Below are 21,182 nucleotides of genomic sequence, written 5' to 3'. Positions count from 1 at the left end.
TCCGTTATTCCAGGTCCTATTCTCTGGAGCAGCAGAAAACAAGTTTGCTCCATCCTCAATATGACATGTTTTCAAATACGTATACCTTCTCTTCTCCAGGCTAAACATCCCCAGTTCCCTAAGTCTCACCTCATAAGGCTTCGTGGTTTCTGGACTCTTCAGCATTTTGGTTGCCCTCCTCCTTTTTGTGGAGGAAATGTCTGTGCATCAACACTCAGGTACCACAATAGGACCAAGATTCTCTGCTTTCTCTTTTATTGTCAAACAGCCTCAAAGGACAACAGTCACCATGAATTCCACCACGCTAATAAAATTAAAAAACAAAAACACAGGGGGCAGGAACCGCTCCCTCAGTCCACGGTCCCACATTTCCACACATTTCTTGTGCTCCTAGCACCAAAGAGGGCAGGACAAAAGCAAGCCAGGCATTGTGGCTTCTCTTCATGCATCTCCCAGACTTTTGGTGACCACTGAGTCACAAAGAAATGGTGACTGCATAGAGAGTACGGGGGGTGGGTGGGTGGGGGGAGAAGAGGATCTTTAAAAGAGGGAAGATTGGGTGAGTTGTCACTGAGGCTGGGGCCTAAACCTATGGAGGGGAAAGGAAAAGGGGGGGGGGGGAGAGAAGCTGTTATGCATTTCAAGTAGCTAAAGATTCAAGTTTAAACATACAGGCACTTTTAAAGCTAGGGAAGACCAATGTGGCTCACCCCAAACCATCCCGCCCTGCTGTGCACAGTCTTCACCCGATGAGAGAGACCCCATGCCACAGATCCTGCTGGGGGGGACTTGGGACCGGACGGGAGGGGAGCGAAAACAAGGGAAAAGGAGGTAATATATTACATCATCTCTTAAATACAGATAAACTCTTGAGTTAATACTCCAGGGGGATGTCTCTCGACCCCACTGGCCATCTTACCGCATTTTTGCCCCTCCAGAGAGGCATTTTTTTTGGGGGGGACCCAAGGAATGTGCAAACAAGGGGTGGGGGTGCACAAAAGTCAATGTGCCAATGTGATCCCAAACCCATCACCAAGCCGTGTTGCCAGTCCACCCCGCAGGTTGCTGGCAAACCCTAGTGCAATAAAGTGGTGTCGAATGAATGGGGTGGGGAAAGACAAAATGAAGCAAGTGAAAGTGGGTAAAAGGAAGGAGTGCAATCCACTCCCTCCATCTTCCCAGGATCCTTTTTTGTGGAATAAAAAATATCAGGTGGGGGGGAAAATCCTGAGATTGATGAGTTGATCGGATCAAGAGGAGATCTATTCCTCCCCTCTCTCAAGTGCTAAATATGCCCTCCCTTTTCCCTGGTTTTTGTGTGAAGGGGGGTGAGTCAAGGATGCTGGGATCAGCCCATTGCATTTTGCAATGGGGCCGCTAGGGAGCAGCAAGGACAAGCAAGGCTTGTCAGTGCAAAAACAGGATCTGCAGCTTGAATGCAACCTGTCCTGTCCAGCCTGGCTACGAAATCTCTGCCCCAAACTTGGACAAAAAGGCTCGTGCCAGCCCCAAAGGAAGGACAAAAGCATCTTTTTCCCCCTATTTATGCTTCAAAGACTTACAAAACCCTGTATTCAGGTCATGAGGGAGACGGAAGTGAGAGTAGAACGCAGGAGTTCTGACAGTCTTGAGAACTTTTAAAGCTCGTCAAACCCCAAATTGGGATTACTATTATTATTACTATTATTATTATTAATTAGCTGTCTCTTCCTGCCTTTCTTCCTCACATGGGAGAGCAATACCCCAAAATGCAGGATCTAACCTAAGGGGCTGCCAACCATTCCTCCCTGTCCCAATTACAGTCCTTTTTTATTATGGGGGGAAACACAAGTAATCGGGACCCCCCCCTTCACTCCAAAACATTACTACCCCAGTTCTATTGCTTAGCATACAACCCTGAGTGCACACGTATCTCCCTCATTTTACTATTCCTGCACCCCACCTGCTTTGGTGCATAGCTGGAAGCCCAACCACTGCCAAACTGAGAGGCTGCTCAAGGCACAGAGTCAGCGCACTGGGAAGGGAAAGCACACTGTGGCGCATCTCCCTGCTGATAACCTGGCTCCTCCACCCAGTCTCCATTGCTACAGCACAGTGGAAGGCGAGGGAGTGGGATAGTGCATCTGGGCCTGGAAAATTTTGCCACAGCAATGGTCCAAACAAGGCAGGCCTGGGGTCTAGACTTGGGCCCTAAACCATGGTTATGGCAGGTGGCCTGTCCTCCTGCATCCCTTCTTCTCCCTGTTCCTCCTCCTCTTCCTCTTCGTTGGGGGCAGGCGAGAGGGCACAGTCAGTGCGGCCCTGATCCCAGTAGCTGCGGGGAAGTGAGAGGCGCAGCCCCTCAATCTGCCCATTGGTCAAGTCGAGGTCAGCGGAAGATGGAGGGATCCCTGCAGGTGGAAGAGAAGCCGAGTTGTGCTCGGGGCCCCGCCGCCGGCGCCTCGTCCGCACCTCCAGGCAGTTCTGGCCTTTCAGGTGGCGCTGGAGGTGGTCATCCTTGGCAAAGGCCTTGTGGCAAAGGCAGCACTCATAGGGACGGGCGCCTGTGTGCAGGTGGAGGTGGTTCTTCAGGTCATAGCTGTGCAGGAAGCGAGCAGTACAGTGCGGGCAGGAATACGGGCGCTCTCCCGTATGTTTCCGCATGTGGATCTTGAGTTTGTCATTCCTGCAGAAGAGATGAGAAAGCAGAAGAGACAGGTATGCTGAGGCAGGTAGAGCCAAGAAGTTTGCCAGGCAACATCCTCCCTGCCTGTCACAACATCATTTGCTAACAAGTTAAACTTCTAATGTGTATGGCATTAGGAAGGAGCAACATAAGATGGGGAGAAATAATATTTCAGACCCCTGATAGTATCTACAAAAAAATAACTAGCTGCTTGTATCAGGTGCAGAAAACACCTGCTTGAGAATATAAGCTCTTTTCATTAAAAAAAAATCACCTTATCCTTTACCATTACATTTATGTGTGGGACTTAAGACATCTTAGAGCAGTTGTAACAAACATAGTTACAAAGGTTACGCCATAATTAAACTAAAGGTTGAATATCCCTTATCTAAAATGCTTGGGATCAGAAGTGTTTTGGATTGTTGCTATTATTATTATTATTATTATTATTATTATTTTGAAACACTTGTATTTGCATAGACATAAATAATGAGACATCTTGGAAATGTGATACAAGTCGAAACACAAAATTCATTTCTGTTTTATATACACCTTATACACATAGGTTGAATGTAATTTTATACAATATTTTAAATAATTTTCTGCATGAAACAAAGGCCTGTTACAGACAGCCAAAATAAAGCTGCTTCGAGTCACAGTGGAGGTATGGTGTTTCAATGATGCATGCATCCTAAGAGTCCAGAAGTTGCACCAAAGCCACACTCCAGCCCTAAGGACTGGAGCGTGGCTTTGGGGTGGCTTCTGGACTCTTAGGACGCATGCATCATTGAAACACCATAGCTCCACTGTGACTCGAAGCAGCTTTATTTTGGCTGTCTGTAACAGGCCAAAGTTTGTGCACATTGAACCATCTGAAAGAAAAGGTGTCACTGTATCTCGGCCACCTATTAAAAAATGGTTTTTGGAGTATTTCAGATTTGGAAATTCTGGGTAAGCGAAACTCAAACCTGTATAAAAAATTTAAAACCACTTAAAAAGACGAACCATTAAAAACAAAAGCAACAAATATAAAAATCTAGCACATCATATAGGACTGTTTCCCCAATAATAATAATAATAATAATAATAATAATAATAATAATTTTCCACCTCTCCCAGGTGGAATTACATTCTGTATAAATATACAAATATAAAGCACAACAATAAAATACATAAGCATTTAAAATTAAAAACACGCTATCAAAAGGTGACAGTGGGATAAAGATATTCCAGTCCTAATCAAAGAGGTGAATCCATGTGTCTTATACAAGATCATGTATGCTCATCAGAAGAGATCTGTCTTAACTGCCTTCTTAAAAGTCTCCAAGGAGGTAGTAAGACGGATCTCTTCTGGGAGACTGTTCCACAGACTTGATGCGACTATGGTGAAAGCTCTTTGGGCAGGTTTCCCCTAAAAAAATTAATTCTCAAAGTCCAGACAGCACAAAAATGTTCTTCATGGTGCCAGCCCAAATTCTCTGGGAGGGAAGTTCCAGAGTCTGGGAACAGTCATCAAAGGAGGGTTTTCCCAGAAGATCTCCAACATGGGAAGGCTCACAGAAGAGAATACGGTCCATCTAATAACCTAGAGCTGAGTTGTATAGGAAATAATGGAGATGTTTGTTGTTCTGTACCTTCAGATCGACTCTTGGTGACACTATCCTAGGATTTTTTTTTGGCAAGATTGATTCAGAGCAGGCTTGCTACTGTCTTCCTCCAAGGTTGAGAGAGAGTGACTAGCCCAAGAACCCCCAGTGGGTTCCCACAGCTCAATGGGGATTTGAAACTGGTGTCCCAGAGCCATATTAAGAGGTGATATGATAACCCTGTTTAAATATCTGAAGGGATGTCAGCTTGAGGAGGGAGCAAGCTTGTTTTCTGCTGCTCCAGAGAACAGGACACAATGGAGCAATGGATGCAAGCTAAAGGAAAAGAGATTCTGCCTCAACATTCAGAGGAACTTCCTGACAGTAAGGGCTGTTTGGCAGTGGAAGACACTCATTTGGAGTTTGGTGCAGTCTCCTTCTTTGGAGGTCTTTAAACGGAGGCTGGATTGCCTTATGTCAGGGATGCTTTGACTGAGAGTTCCTGCATGATAGAATAGGGTTGGACTGGATGGCCCCTGAGGTCTCTTCCAACTCAACCATTCTATGATTCTGTTCAAATCACTACACCATGTTGGCTCCGTGAACTGAAGATATAAAATAGATATAGAAGATACATAGTACAGGTCTGATGTGGAAGTTGTAGGATAGCTAAACTCCATCAAAGGATAGAACAAACTCTTTTTACGGTTTGCTAGTGAATCACCCAAAGTTTTCTAGACGTAGTATGAAAATAACAACCAAAAACTGTGCCATTCTGCAGACTTGTGATCCAGCAGAGATGACAAAAAAGAAAAAGGAAACAGAAGAATGAATTAATTTAGGCACTAAATTGTGTGAATTTTAATATGGGACAGAGATCTGGGACGTGGGGAGGGATAATAGCAACCTGTATTAAAAAGAATTTGGAAAGCTAATTTAAAAAATGATGAGTTGCCGTTATCCTCTAAACTAATGATAACCTTAGAGTTGCCATAAGCCAGAAACAACTTGAAGGCACTCAACAACATCATTGCAACCCACCTTTGTCTTTATTATGATTACAATTTTTGAAAAATAACTCGTCCCTATTTCACAAACGTTTACTAGAATGTTTAATTTAATTGCTTAAAAATAAATTTCTGGATTCTGAAAGCTGCTGGCCTTTGGTACACTCTTTGCACCTCGCTGTCACCTCGAAGTATGCAATGCAGCCCAAGACACAGCATAAACCAGTGCTAGGAGCAATGACAGTCCACCCTCCGAGAGCTATCAAAGTAACTTTAACTGGTTACATCATTTTAAAAGAGTAATTTTATTTCTTGTTTAGAAACAACTACAATTTGACGGAGTTATACTTGGTTATTAGAGGAGGAGAAGAATTAATTATATGGGACAAGTTATTTGTAACAAGTTATTTCCATGCTCAGGTCTCAGCCAAACCAATGCCAACAACTTTAGGACAGAAAAGGGGATATCCTGTAACTATTTTATGTGTTTTGTGAGCTTCAAATTGTTTCTGACTTACAGTGGCCCTAAATCACTGGGTCATCTTGGCAAAATTTATCCAGATGGGGTTTGATACTGCCTTTATCTAAGACTGAAAGAGTGAGACACTTGCGAAAGGTTCCCATTGCTAAGCAGGGATTTGAACTCTAGTCTCCCAGGTTCCTAGCACAATACAATGCGCCCGCGCCATACGCGGGCACGCCATACGCGGCCTTGAGCATACGTGCTCAAGCCGCGGCGCGCACGCGCGGGGCGGAAGGGGCGGCGCGTCCCATTCAATTGAACGGAACGGATCCCCCGCGTAAGGCGAGGACGCACTGTATTCAAACCAGTATACTAAGTTGGCTCCATCTACATGTGTGGGTATGTGTCTTCAAGTTGACTTATAGTGACCCCATGAAATTCATAGGGTTTTCTTAGGTAAGGAATACTCAAGAGAAGTTTTTGACAGTTCCTTCCCCTGAAATAGAACCTACAGCTTTGTTGAAAACCTCCTATCCAAGAACTAACCAGAACTGACTCAAGATCAGACAGGATCTGGTGCCTTTAGAATATTTAAAGAGCCTTTTTAAAAATCCTGGACATGCCAGGATTGAACCCAGAACCTTATGAACACAAAGCATCTGCCCTGCTGTCCCCATCTACAATCTTTCTTCTTTGTACAAAGTTGTATTTCCAAAATAGATTAAAACAAATATATGTGGCACCTTCCCACTGTCTAAAGTGGTCCAAAAGTGTTCTACAATTGGACATTTCCAGAACCTCATCCTGCCACATGTCTTGCTCTTGGTTGAGCAACACACACATAGATAGAAGGAACTGCTTTTGTGATTCAAAAAACACTCACCTGGTGAAACGGACCCCGCAGACCTCGCAGGCGAATGGCTTCTCCCCGGTGTGGGTGCGCATGTGCCGAGGTAGCTTGCCAGCCCCGTGGATGACCTTATGGCAGACAGGGCACTCCTGGGGCATCTGAGAGCGGCGCTTGCGTACCAGCTTCTCTGGAGGGTCAAGACTTGGGGAGAGCCCCTCGGGGTTCAGGTTGCGCAGGAAAGGGAGGATGTCGTGGTCGATGGGTTCTTCGTCTGAACCCAGATCCTCTGGAGAGGGGTGCAGAGTGTACGGATATGGGAAGGTGTGAGAGGGTGTCATCATGTCTTCCTCATCCTCACGGGAGTGGCCGAGGGCTGGTGCGGGAGAGGCCTGGTTGGGTGGACTTGGGCGCTCCTGTGTCCCTGTTGAGGAAGGGGACGGCGAAGGGGAGAGCTCCATGATGTGGTTATTGAGGCGAGAACCCTTTGCTTGTAGAAACTTACGGGTCTTCTTGCTGCGGCGGGGAGCCGGATAGGCAGGCGGCTCGGGCAGGTCCCCTTCAACGTTGGGCAGGGTGGCAAAGGCCTCCAGGTAGCGCCTGGCACGCTCTCGGGCGGCATCATCGGGGACAGGGGCTTCCAAGCCATTGCCCTGAAGGATCTCCACGCAGGCTGTGATGACACATGGGATTTCAAGTACCCGGGCGGCGTGTAAGACCTCTCCAAGGCTGCCTGTGCTGATGGTTAAGGTAGCTGTGTAGGCAAAGTCCAAGAGGGCCCCCAGCGCTTCAGCACCCACAAAATCCAGCTCACAGACCCCCATGCTGGGCCCGGCAAAGAGCCGCTGGAAGTAGCGGCTGCATGCAGCCAGCACGGCCCGGTGGGTCCGGTATTCTGAGCCCTGGGCCCGGAGGGTCACATCGCAAAGCACTCCCCGCCGCCGTTGTTCATTCAGGCGTCCCAGGAGCTCACTGCTGTGTTCGGGAAAAGGGATCCCGATCAAGTCGTCTTCAGGGCTCCCCATTGCCTCACCTGCAGGGCAAGAGAAATAGGCAGAGATTAACAGTGAGCACCAATCAAAAACAACCTAGCATTTTGATTCCAACACACTTTCTTTCCCCACTGACCAGACTTTCATTTTTTAAGGCGTGTTATTACAGTGTAGGGTGACTTCCCCATTCCCATTTCTATCCTGTGATCTCTTGACCCACTCACCCCATGCCACAATTTCATGTTGCTACCAATATGAATGCTCCTACCCTTGCAGTGTGTCATGGGTGAGAAACTGTGGGAGGCCAGGAGGCTGCATTAGCCCCTTTGGAGACCTTGGAGGAGTGCATCCCCCACATCCTCAAAATGAAAAGAATTTCACCTAAACACCCTCTAAGGTAGTGGTTCCCAAACTGTGGTCCTACAGGTGTTTTGGACCTCAGCTCCCAGGATTCTTGGCTTTTGGCTATGGTGACTGGGGCGTCCGGGACTTGAAGTCCCAAACACCTAGAGGGCCAAAGTTTGGGAATCACTGCTCTTGGGGATGTGGAGGATACTTTTAACATGTTTACCAGGTCCCCTTTTCGACCTAGGAAAGGCAACTATAACAACAGAAAGTGAGCAGATGTCACTGTCTATATTTTAAAGTTTTCTGCTGGGTCAAAAATCACAAATGCCTCCAAATGCCCCATTAAATACCTAGAGAGTATTTAAGGACAGCAACCTCCCCCAAAGTCACTTGCTGATTCCGTCTTGCTGCCCTTCCTGGATCTTTGGCAAAACAAGTCTCTCCCTCCCTTGGTTGGGACTCAAATCCAAAGGCTTTGCTTTCTGAAGGCGTTTTGCACCAGGGAATTATGAAGGCTGCTGAGTTATGCAGGGACTCCTCCCTGCTAGGAGAGTATCCAGAGAAGGGTTGGAAGCCAATAGCAAGGAGTGTCTGCAACAAACCATGGTCCATTGTTTGCATAGGTTACCAAACAAACCATTCTTGGCTTGTTCAGCAGTCATCCTGGTGGGATGGAACAATGCAGGAGGAAGCAGGCTACAGACACTGGCATGCAGCTTATGATACATCAGGATTCACCAGAATTCTGACCTGTGGTCATGTGTCCATACAACCACTGAGTTCAGTGAGCTTGCATTATATTTATCTTGCAGGTTCCTTCCATTCAACACCCAGCAAATCAGCAGAGTTAGGTCTGGGTTTTGCAACAATTATGGCAATAAAAAAATGTACAAAGGTATTTCACATACAAAGTCTCCTCATATAACGATGTGTGTGTGTGGGGGGGGGGGAGCCCTGTTACTCCAAATCCCATTATCCCTGGCTGGCTGGTGCTGATGGGAACTGGCATTCAACAACTACATCAAAGGTTCACACTAGGTATGTATCTTCTCATACAGCCATCTTGACACTGCAATGCCAGTTTACCCATGTAAGGAGGTCGTTTTAAAGATTCCTGTGAGCTTGCAAGGTAGGTTGGTGCCATTGTCCACCACATAACAGCCCATCTTATAACAATGTTTAAAAAATGAAATTGAGGAGAAAATTATGTATCTGAAGAAGTGGACTATTACCCACGAAAGCTCTCACTGAAATAAATCAGTCTCAGTGGCGGAGCCTGATTCCTTTGTAACTTCGCCCTGTCTTTCCATACTATGATGAAAGAGACTAACACTTCTATTCCTTGGGAAATCATTACAATAGTCATCACTCACCCTCCAACTGTCCTGATTTGTCAAGAACAGTCCCATTGAATCCTCTGTTTTGCCATTTTTCAGATGCTTTTTAAAATGTCCCAGTTTCTCTTCCTCCCAGTTTCCCTCTTAGTCCCAGCTTATTTCAGTTTCTGCAACCGGCATTCAAGGTGCAAATGTACTTTGCACCCAACTCAGAAGAGGAAAAGAGAAGGGGAAGGAGGGAGTTTTGTACTTCCCAGTAGACTCAGGCAAAAACAAACTGCTTTAGCATCTGTAAACTTTTGTGTTGTCCCTTATTAAAAATTTTTGCCTTTTAAACTGTACTTTCATGTTGCTTGCTTGGCCCCATGTGTTCCAGTTTTCATCTGTGAGATGCTAACAGGTATGTCACTGTAAGATCTACTACATCCTTGTAAGGGAGGCTGGCCAGCATCACACACACACACACACACACACACACACCACGCATTCATGAGAGGAAAGCCGAGACAGAGAAGAGAAGCTGCTAGGAAACTGTCAGTGGAAGCCATAGCAGAAGCAAGGACTTTCTTGGCCCTCAATTGACTCTTGCTGCCCTGAACCTATGGCATCTACAGCAGCGTCACCCTTCCTACCCCCTTTGAGTGGAAACTGGGCCTCCAGCAGGGAAGACAGCAGGATACCAGAGCGACTCAAAGGAAAGGAAGTGCGCACGCATCAACAAAACTCTGTGTTTGTCTTGGTGCTGGAGGAAGTCCTCTCGCCCTCAGACAGCACCAAGCATAGCGTCTTGGGCTGAGGTACTGTAGATTCTAGGAAAGATACAGTTGTTCCCCCTTGCCACCCACGGCCTTTCGTCCCTCTGGAGAAAAGTTAAAATGTACACAATGTGCTTTTGAACTTGTGTTCGCAGTGCGCCCAAAGAGAGAAGCAGTGGAGACATCTAGCATGGGAAGACCATGCATTTTACAAGGACACCTGAAGTACTACAAACAACCTTCTAGAGTTTCAGCAACCTGCCATGAATAGGTTTTTGAAATAAAGAAAAAGGGAGGAAAAATGTGGGCATTGAATTTGCTCCAAAACTTTTCTGTATGTATGTTGTTATCATTCTGTACTGCATCCAAAGAAGTGGACCCATGAGTCTGCCACTCAGAGGTTTTTGCCAGCCTACCCAGGAGCATCCATTTGGACATGGGGCATGTTTATACCTGCAAAATACACATATCCCTCAAATGTCCCAATTTGGCAGGGATGGTCCTGATTAATCCTCTGTTGTCCCACTTTTTCGTCTGCTTTTAAAAGGTTACAGTTTCCTTCTCCTTCTCCCACTTTTGCCTTTTATCATAGGCTTACTTTGAATGCCGCAAACTGAGTCCAAAATACAGAAGTACCGTACCATAGTTTTCATTCATTTAATCTAGGAAGAGGAGAGGAGAGAAGGTGAAACCATGCCTTCCACTGTAGGCCTAGGCAGAAACAAACTGCTGCAGCCTCTCCTAGCTTGTGTGTTTGTACTTATTAATATCTTTTGCCATCTTGACCACATTCTGAAGTGGCTTAGCTACATGTGTCCTGGTTATTACTTGTGAAATGTTAGACACTACGAAAAGAATTGAATTCTCATTGGGATCAGAAGATGCACCTCAGATCAAGACATAAATAAGATCACTGAAAGCTCCCTTATTCCATTTTTTTCCTGGCCTAACCCAGAGAAGCCAGGGATTGAGCCTGGGATCTTCTGCATGCAAAATGATGGTGCTCTACCACCAATTTACCACTTTTCAGTACAAAGTGGGGAGAGGGAAGATACTGGTGCCCTTCCAGATGTTGCTGGACCACAAGTACCATCACCCTTAGCCAGCATGGCAACAAAAGATGGGGGTTTCTGTCCAACAACAGAGGGACCTACCTTCTGCTTCAGTGAATGACACGGTTACCATGCAAAATGAGGAAAAATTGACCAGTAAATGTATAAGATCTCTGCTTAATCCGAACATACCACCTTTCTGTTGTATGAGGTGACGGAGGAATTACTGAACTGGGATTATGCACAGGATGCTAGATGGCCCATTGCTCTAGCCATTATCTTCCAAAATACATATACAAACCACTGAGTTTTAAGATTCTCATGGAGTAAGCAACTTTTCCTTCTCCCTGTGTAAGTACTTCTCCCACATATACATCTGGAGTACGGCTCCTTAGGCATTCTTGGGGTTCAGCTCCCATCATATCTCATTGTTGGCTGTGCTATCAAAACCAATGGGAGTTACAGTTCCCAAACACCCCACTGTATGTGTAATCCTACACATACAGTCAGAACAGATATTAAAGAAAGGGGAAAGGAAAGGGGGGAAAGGCACTTTTCCCATGCTCGGGGACTGATGTTTCCAGTGAACTGGTTTTGCATAGAATCAAATGGGCTAAATTTGATGACCCACCTGGAAAGGTTTTAAGCATGATGGATCACATATGCTTCCCTCCCTACCAATCCTCCATTTAGCCCATGTAATTTGGATGCCAAGGAGGAGGATGCCAGGGTGAAAATGGTGGGTTAAGATGGATAGAGTGAAAGAGAAATGGAGTGAGAGTTACAGCATGCATGCCCCTTCTCGTCCTGGAAAAGAGGACAGGGCTGTGGCGGGCCTGCTCCCTGCCCGCCTTGGGTGCCCGCCAGCTGGGATGTTTGCCTTTGCAGGGGCAGGGTGGGTGGGAAAGGAACGGGCTCTGGCATGGGGCAGCCGCTCCCCTCTCTGCCAAGCAGGCCCAACCGGCCGGGCAAGGGGGAAACGGGAAGGCTTGGTGGAAAGGCTGCCAGGCGCAGCTGAGCTGGAGTACTCTGACCCAGGAGCTGGGTGTGCCCGCGTCATGGCAACGCCCTGGGCCAGCCATGCCAGCTCAGCCAGAACCTGCATGGCACAGAAGAGCAGAGAGGGCAGGGTGGGGTGGGAGAACTTTGCAAGAAGGGCCATTCCCACCTCCACCCCAAGAAAAGAGGGCAGTGGCTTCAGGGTGAGAGGTATCTGACTCCAGGGTATCTGAAAGACCACCTCTCCCTATGTGACTTGTTCCTTCAACCCAGTGTGGGTGTTCCCACCTGTATTTTCCCCCATAATGACCTTACCATGATTTGTTCTTTCATATAATCCTAAAGGTGATCTTTACAGAGCACCTGAATGCTTGTAAAATACTATTTCAAGTTTTGGAGGCCCATCTCTCTCTTGACAAGCCGGAGTGCGTCCAGAGGAGAGCAACTAAAATGGTGAAGGGTCTGTAAACCATGCCTTATGAGGAGAGACTTAGGAAACTGGATATGTTTAACCTGGAGAAGAGACTGTTAAGAGGTGATATGATAATTGTAGGTATCTGAAGGGGTGTCATGTTGAGGATGGAGCAAGCTTGTTTTCTGCTGCTGCACACAATAGGACACAAAGCAATGGATACAAACTACAGGAAAAGAGATTCCACCTAAATATTAGGAAGAACCTCCTGACAGTAAGAGCTGTTTGACATTGGAATATACTCTCATGGAGTTTGGTGGAGTCTTTTTCTTTGGAAGTCTTTGAACAGAAGCTGGATGTCCATCCTTCGGGGGTGCTTTGATTGTTAATTCCTGCATGGCAGGGGTTGGACTGGGTGGTCCTTGGGGTCTCTTCCAATTCTAGGATTCTATGTCCCACCATCTTCATCATTGCATCTGGATGGGAATGCAGGAGAGGGCCTTCTTAGTGGCTGCTCTCAGGGTCTAAGAAGAGGAGAGTGGTGCCATTCTTGGTGCCCATTTGAATGTGGTGAAGGCCTTTCATTGAAGGGTCACCTGCTTAGGGGGAAAGGGCCCTTCGTGTTGTTGTTAACTTCCCACAAGTCAACCTCTACTCATGGCGAACCTGTGGATGAGACATCTCCAAGACCCCCAGCCCTCCACTGCTCTCCTCAGGTCCTGCAAATTCATTCCCATCACTTCCTGATCAAGTCTAAACATCTAGCATGTGGCCTTCCTCTCTTTTCTAGCATTATTGTCTTTTCAAGTGAGTCCTGCCTTCCTATGATATGGCCAAAGTACGACATTTTCAATTTGACCATCTTGGCTTCTTTACGATTTATATTTGTTCATTTTAATGGTTATGCTTTTAATTTAACTCTGTTGTCACCCTGTATAATATATATTTTCCCTCAGAGGTATCCATTTGAACTTTTGTAAGTCACCTTCAGTTCCCAACTATGGAAAAAAAATGGGATCACTGCCTGGATCATCATCTTCATCTTGTGCTAGGTCTGTTCTTGAGTTTTAGTCCCAGAAGCCACCCAACTCCTCTCCCACCCCTGTCTGTGTGCCAACCAATGGTGCCACTTTGCTCCCTCAGAAGAACCAAGACCCTTAGCGCATCAAGCTTAGAGACGTCTAGTTTGACTGGCAACAGCTCTCTTGAATTTCAGAAAAGAGTCTTTTACATCCTTATCTTACATCAGAAGACAGGAACTGAATCTGTGGATGGTCTGCATGCAAAGCTCCAGCTATTCCCCAACTGATGCATAGAGAGAGAGAAAGAGAGCAGAAAATGCTCTTCGGTTGCAGAAAAGCTTTGCTAGTTGGATTTCCTCCTGGTTGTGGTGGAGAAGGCATTACACACACACACACACACACACTATATATATACACAGTATATGTGTGTGTGTGTATGTATACATACACACACACGTGTGTGTGTGTGTGTGTGTGTGTGTGTGTGTGTGTGTGTGAATACTGAAGACTCAAGATACCTATGCCTATTTGTAGCTTCAAGATTTCCACCTGGCTGCTGCAAAGGAGGGCAACAAATTGAAATAAAAGAGAAAACATGCAGGGGTAGCTGTGTTGGCCATGTAACAAATCCAAACAAAAATCCAAAACAAACATCCTTTAGATTTGTTAAATGGCCAACACAGGTATTGGCCAATAAAGATATCAATGATGGATTTTTGTTTGCAATAAAAGAGAGCAGCCTTTCCGTGAGACAGGAATCACTTTAGCTTTCCAACTGCCCTCCAAGATTTGGGAGAAGCTAGGACTACAGGTGTGTGTAGGTGTGCACATCACTTTACCTGCTGAATCTCCACCTGTCTCATGTAAAGGCGGAAAACAAACTGAGATGAGAAACAGCCACCTCTCCTTGAGAACAGGGAAACCTTGGCTCTCCATGCCCCCTCCCAGCGCTGGGAACAGAAAGCCAGGAGTCCTGAGGTTACCCCACCAGGCCGCTCCACCTTCCCCTGCGGCCACAGGTGGGAGGCAGAAGGGCCTGGTTTAGCGGCAATTAAGCCATCATGCCCCTTTGGTTTGACAAACCCTGACAAACCCCGATCAGATTAGGGAGGGATTAGCTAGAGAAGGACAGGGTTAGGATTAGAGAAGTCAACAGCCCTGCGCCCGGCAGAAGCCAAGTTTGATTCGGAAGAGGGGCAGGTGAGAGAGACAGAGAGGATCCCAGGGCAAACCTGAGGGTGCCACACCTTTGCTTTTATAGCTTAGAAAGCTGCCTGTCTGGCAGAAATCCAATCACGACAACTTCCTTGGGGAAAGCTGCACAAGGCAAATTTTGGTCTGCTGGCCAGCTATTGAAAGCACAGGTTTCCTTCAGCTGGGAGGGCTGGAGCATCACCTTACATCTTAAGGCAAAGTCAGCCATGTAGAGCTCTGAAACTCACTGGGTGACTATGAACAAGGTGTTTTGCTTAGCTTAAATAACCAGGCTGGCTTATTGTAAGACTCCTCACAGTCTCTCTTAGGACAGGAATGATCCATCAATCAAAAAACTTCAATAAATCAATAAATGTTCAGTACTTGGGGTACAAAGCATAACAGGCAAGGAAGAGTTCCCTTTTTTGCATGGTGCATGTACAAACCATATCTCTGAGCAGGTTGAGAGGACCATTGTACCAAGAAAGCAAAATCAGCATCCAAATCCATAATGCGGAGTCTAGAGCTTCAAGCTACAAAGCACAACACAATGGGAACAACACAGTTATAGCACCTTGGTGCCAATTTAATTGCCATGGCACGAACGTATGGAATCCTGGGATTGGTAGTTTTTGTTTGTTTAGGGTAACTATACCCTGGTTTTCAACCAAAAACACTCTCAGTTTACAAATTGTTAATTTGACAAATTCTCTGCTCACAAGCTTACAAGCTAAATAAGAGACAACACACACGGAAAAGTGAAAGGCAGTTGGGAGGAGAGATTTATGACAGATTTAGAATTCTCTATCAGAGATCTCTAGTACCTTGCCATAATAGGAATCCCAGGATCCCGCAGGATGCATCCATGAAAGTGGCATCAGAATGCTATAATTCTATAGCATGAAAGATATAAGCTTTGAATGGTATGAGTGGCACTATCTGGGCAGGACTTCAGGGCAGGTACCTAAGGATCTACTCAAGGGACCAAGAAGAAGGGCTTCTGGAGGACCCAAGTGCAGCTAGCTGACTACACTTTTTAAAAGATAAGTGCATTTTAGAGATTGAGAATGCTGACAGAGGGATTTGGGAAGTTGTAGTCCAAAAAAGCAACATTCCCAAGCTCTGGTGAAGTAATATACATTGCCATTTGACCCTCAGCTGAATTGTACCATTGGCCATCCTACTTTGTAGACAAAAATATGGACAGTAATATGATGTCCCGATTATTCTGCACACCAGAAAAGGTTATCTGCATGCGTGCGCGCGCACACAAACACAATACATTGTGGAAGGCTTTACCCAGCCTGTTGGCGTTCTGCATTTGTTTACTCTGCAACAGCTCTGCAACTCGTCTTCCGTTGAGTTAAAGGCAAGGAGGGCGTTGACTCCTTTGGGTTAAAGATACACCAGCAAAAATATCATTGTCCTACCGTACAATAGAGAATCAACAGTCCAAAATACACCAGAAAGTAGCTGTGAGGTGGAATGGGATGCTACACACTGTATAGCACATTAGCATTCCCGTGTTTGCATTCATGTGGAGGCATGCCAGAGGCAAAGGACAGCTCCAGAGGAGCCTGAACTTCTAGGCATCCCAGGGTGGGATCGGAGTCCAGAGGAATGTTAATGCAAGTAATGTGGGTTACCAACCATAAGTGCCTTCAAAATGCATCCTTTTTTGAGGTGTGCTAAAACATTTTTAAGGGTCAGTGTGGTGCAGTCGTTAGAACATTGCTGTAAGTATGTATCTTGCAGTTATATTATAAAGGTAAAACCATATCATGCCCAAAGAACAAAGAGTTCTGTGGCACAGCTTGGAAAATTAATCTTTAAAAGGAATTTGTTCCTGTTAATCATTATCGTGTTTTAAAAGTATTGGGTTGCAAATTTCTTGTTAAATCGCAAACCTTGTAATTCATAGAGTAGGAACAGACCCCAAGGGACATCCAGTCCAACCCCATTCTGCCATGCAGGAACAGACTATCAAAGCACCCCAACAGATGCCCATCCAGCCTCTGTTTAAAAACCTTAAAGGAGGAGACTCCACTATTCTCTAGGGCAACATCTTCCACTGTCAAACAGCTCTTGCTGTCAGGAGGTTCTTCCCAATCTCACTGTTATTTTATGAGTTTCTTCCTAATATTTAATTGTTTCTCATTTCTTTAAAAAAAAAACATAGCAAACCTTAGGACAAAATTGAAACACTCCTCTGAAAATGGCTCTAAAATGTCCTTGGAAAGTTACTTTTAAAAGAAACTAGAAATCATTACCCATCACTACACCAGGGAAGTAACTAACTTCCCACTCCTTGCATTACTTTTGAAAGGTAACCTCTCTCCAGCCTTGTTACCAAAATAACCCAAACTACAGTATTTGGAACACCAGTCCAAAACACACTACAGAAATAATCCAGTTTGAGACCCTGGCTCAATGCTAGGGAATTCTGGGAACTGTAGTTTTGGGAGGCATTCAGCCTTCTCTGAATGCCTCCCAAAACTCTGGTGCCACATTAAACTACAATTCCTGGGATTCCCAAGCACTGAGCCAGGGCAGTGAAAGCGGTCTCAAACTGGATTATTTCTACTGTGTTTTTTGGATCACAAGCTTCAAGTTACTTTCCAAGTTCTGCCCTGTAATGCCATTGAGACAGACAAATTTATCACAGTAAATTTATCATATCAAGCATGCATCCTTGGGAAACACTAATATGCCAACAGTGTTCAAAATATCAGGAGGAAATTTCTGACACTGGTCACTGAAGGCATGGTTGCCTGCCAAGGATGTTTTAGATGTGTATACCTGAATTGGCAGACAGTTACACTAGGGCTGCATCCGTACTGCAGAAATAATGCACTTTGCCATCACTTTAACTGTCATGGTGCAATGCTATGGAATTCTGGGATCTGCAGCTTTGTGAGATATTTAGCCTAGAGCTCTGGTGCCACAACAACTACAAATCTAAGTACCTCATGACACTACAAACCCCAGGAATCCATAGGATGGAGCCCTGTCTGTTAAAGTGGTATCATAGTGCTATAATTATGCACTGTGAAATTATGACCCAGAATTAGCATAATACAAACATGGGAAAATCAATTGCACTTTCAAACTGCTGACTCTCCGGAGTTTTTGGATTATTGGATCATGGATATATTTGACAAAAAATTCATGCAGGTGAGGAGTGGGAGAAAATTTAGATGGATGGATCTTCCCTTAAAATGGATTCAGTCCTTTTGTAACTTGTTGGCACCGAAAGGATGGAAAGGCAACATGAAAACCTGGCTGTACCACCTCTTTGCACCAACTGGTTCCTGACACCTGTTTTGAAGTCAAGGGTGTTTTGGAGTTTTGAAAGATATTGATCCAGATGGAGAGGGCGTGCTTATTGCTTACGGCAGTTTTGCAAAGGAAGGATTATGGAACATGAGCAACTGTGTGCTGGAAGATCAAGGATGAAGCAAGAGGCCAGGACTGAGAGAAGTGGAAGAACTGGAGGCACGCGCTTTATTAAGCATAACTATGAATAATGATTTTGGTGACTGACTTGGCCATCATTACAACTACTCAGGGAACCTGGACTCCATTTTCAAAGGTGAGGGAAACTGTCAGAGGTCCTATTTCTACTTCATAGTCTTCAGCATCTGCACCTGCTTTGTGATCTATAGAGGGCCAAGCCAACCCTCTGTAATTTTTTTGGCCAGGAAATCAGTTGATCATCCCTTTTCATGCCATTCCTTTCCTACCCCAGGGCCTGTTTTAGTTTTGTTTTCCCCAAACCTTCAGACTTCTTTTCTCTCACCCCTCGATACAGTGGCCAGCACTAGGGCTGGCGTCACCCAATGCGGCAACGCATGGTGCTACATCTCCAATGACCTTCTGCCATACCACACCATACAGAATCCTTAGTAACAGTTTTTGCACTAACATTACTCATAATTCCTGGATATCATTGGATGTAATGGCAATAGTTGCGACACAAACAACTAGCAAAAATTAAATTATACCTTTAAATTACAATACCATACACACACATACCATATCACAGCCTCAATGTATTTACTGTATATACTCATGTATATACTCAGTCTTTAATCAAAAAAGTGACCCCAAAAAAGTGAGTCGACTTATCCACGGGTCAATGTAAGTACTGTACTTTAACTCTTAGCAAAAAAAGAGGAACCATCCCCTGGTAAAAAGCAAAAGCACAGTCTGCTCTAGAAGCACTGACCCTTTTCTATTCTCTCATCCATCTCACCTTTAGTATAAGCACAAACATTTAAGCTCTAATTGTATTTGAAAATAGTCACACAAATATGGTAGTATAAGCACAAACATTTAAGTTCTAATGTTTTATAAGTTCTTTGGCTTATTCCTTAATTCTGGCCTCAAAACCTGCCCTTGACTTTTACACGGGGTCAACTTCTAGTCAAGTATATACGGTACATGTACAATCAGGCCTCCGTATCCACAGAGTTTTTATCCACGGATTCAAGCATCCATGGTTTGAAAAGATTTCAAAAAGACGTAAACTCCAAAAAGCAGACCTTGATTTTGCTATTTTATATCAGGGATGCTATTTTATTACCCATTGTATTTAATGGGACTTGAGCATCCATGGATTTTGGTATACTAAAATGATATCCATATATAAAATGACCAAATCAATGTTGCTTTTGGGAATTTATATATTTTTAGAACATTGTCAAGCTGTGGATGGTTGAATCCCTGGATAAAAAGTCTGTGGATATGGAGGGCCAACTGTGCGTAGCTAAGGAACAACATAAGACAGTGTGAGTGTTCTGGACCTTGAAGATGCGGTAACATCTCTGGCATGACATCCAAAGTAAATCTTTACTGTCCCTTCCTCCAACCTTCATAGGCAATGTGCGTACTCTGGATTTAGGTACGGCACTCTTCCTGTTTTTGGTAAAAAAAAAAATTGTTGCGGCAACCGGCAGCAGGCCATCAGCATAGTCTATGAGAACTGTATGCTCTAACGCCCACGGCTTCTCAACCACTCAAGACTCATCTCTCTGGTTGCCTAAAATTTGGAACCCAGATGATGAAGGCCTGTTGGGAAGGGAATTGAAGTGGCTATGGTCATTTCACAGCAAGCACATTAAACCTGGGGCATCATTAAAAAGCCAAACCTTCGATAGATCCAGAGGCATGCCCCGCCAAAGGCAGTGCCTAAGTTATAATTTTTTTTAAACAAAATCTACAACATAAAAGCCACACTTTCACAACAAAAGCAGGTGCGAAGTAAACCTGGAGATCTATTTTCACAACATGAAAGTGAACAAATGCAGGCTATCAGCCCACAGACGGTAACACTTCATTTAAACAGCTTTGCTTTAAACACCCACACGCAATCGAGTCAAACTTGCTGAGCATTCGACAGGCCTCCATCGGTGGCTGCCAAGGCTCCAAAGTTGCGCAGCCCTGGCTCCAAAGTTGTGTCTGGTTTGGCCCCCATAGCTCACCATGGCAGTAGAGCCCCTGAGCATGTCAAGACAGTTGCACCTTCACCTTGAACTGCACCCTTTGAGCCCCACAAGGCAAAGCTTTCCTAGTAAAAGTTTCAGCCTCAGCGCCTCAAATTACAGAAATCAAAATGGTGGGCGGCAAGCCGGATGCTGAAACGGTACTGAGCGATCCTGGCAGTGACTGGAGGAGGGTTTCTCTCCCCCTTTTACCATTCTCAGGGGAGATGATGACAAGATAAACTAGAGAGGTGTTGGGGATGCGGGTGAGAACTGGGTGCTGTTGCATATTTACGGGAAATCCTGAGCACAATGGTGACCAGATGCAGAAGGACAAGGCAGAGAAGCAGTTGCAGGGCCCTGAGGGGAAATTTTGGAGGGTACTGTTTCTCATATGGGACAAAGAAAAGCTGCACCCGCCAACGCTTCCCCCTTTTGCACAGCCCACAACTCCCTTCCTAACTGAAAAGAGCCAGAGAAGCCACAACCCCCTGGAAACCTTGCTTTTGTCAAACTAGAGTTCCCAGAATCTTCCAACAAGCACGGCCATTGAGGAATCTGTGAGTTGTAAATGACCTTGGGAGAAAAAAAGCAATGTTTCTGAAGTTAGCACAGACCCTATTCCCTGCAACCCATAAGGACCACTGACTTTTAATATTAGGGTGGGAAGAGGGGATCTGTAAGGCTAAAATAGGGGGGAGCCCAGAGGCTGAAAGGTAGGGCTTCATGGGGCAGAGGTGTGGCTGCCAAAAATTCCAAGTGGGACAGGATCTGGCAGCTGAGGAATGACGCCCAGCAAGTCACGAGGAAGAACCCAGGAGAACCGGAAGCAATGGACAAGTCTGGCTGGGTAAGGGTTGATCTACTGCACTGAGTGAATCATACAGTCTCAGAGTTGGAAGAAGCCTCAAGGGCCATCCAGTCCAAGTCCATGCCATGCAGGAAGACACCATCAAAGCACCCCCGACAGATGGCCACCCAACCTCTGTTTAAAAACCTCCAAAGAAGGAGGCTCCACCA

General features: G+C 45.4%; 1 protein-coding gene across 3 annotated transcripts in view; it reads right to left on the bottom strand.

Annotated features, from left to right (window-relative positions):
* Positions 1 to 233: 233 nt before the first annotated feature.
* ZBTB7B (zinc finger and BTB domain containing 7B) overlaps positions 234 to 21,182 on the bottom strand; it is a 60,296-nt gene continuing 39,347 nt past the window's right edge. For all 3 annotated transcript variants that reach the window (XM_089483329.1, XM_089483328.1, XM_089483327.1), the window contains exons 2-3: positions 6,605 to 7,601; positions 234 to 2,665 (exon numbers count right to left, since the gene is read on the bottom strand). In XM_089483329.1, coding sequence (XP_089339455.1) covers positions 2,191 to 2,665; positions 6,605 to 7,593 — 1,464 coding nt within the window. In that variant the 5' untranslated portion in view covers positions 7,594 to 7,601 and the 3' untranslated portion in view covers positions 234 to 2,190. The remainder of the gene's footprint in view (positions 2,666 to 6,604; positions 7,602 to 21,182) is intronic.

This window comes from Sceloporus occidentalis, unplaced genomic scaffold (assembly GCF_023333645.1).
Source record: "Sceloporus occidentalis isolate IW3139 unplaced genomic scaffold, rSceOcc1.0.p SCAF_20, whole genome shotgun sequence".
Lineage (NCBI taxonomy): Eukaryota > Metazoa > Chordata > Lepidosauria > Squamata > Phrynosomatidae > Sceloporus > Sceloporus occidentalis.
Note: the sequence above shows the minus strand (reverse complement) of the source record. Positions and strands in the feature narration are given on the sequence as shown.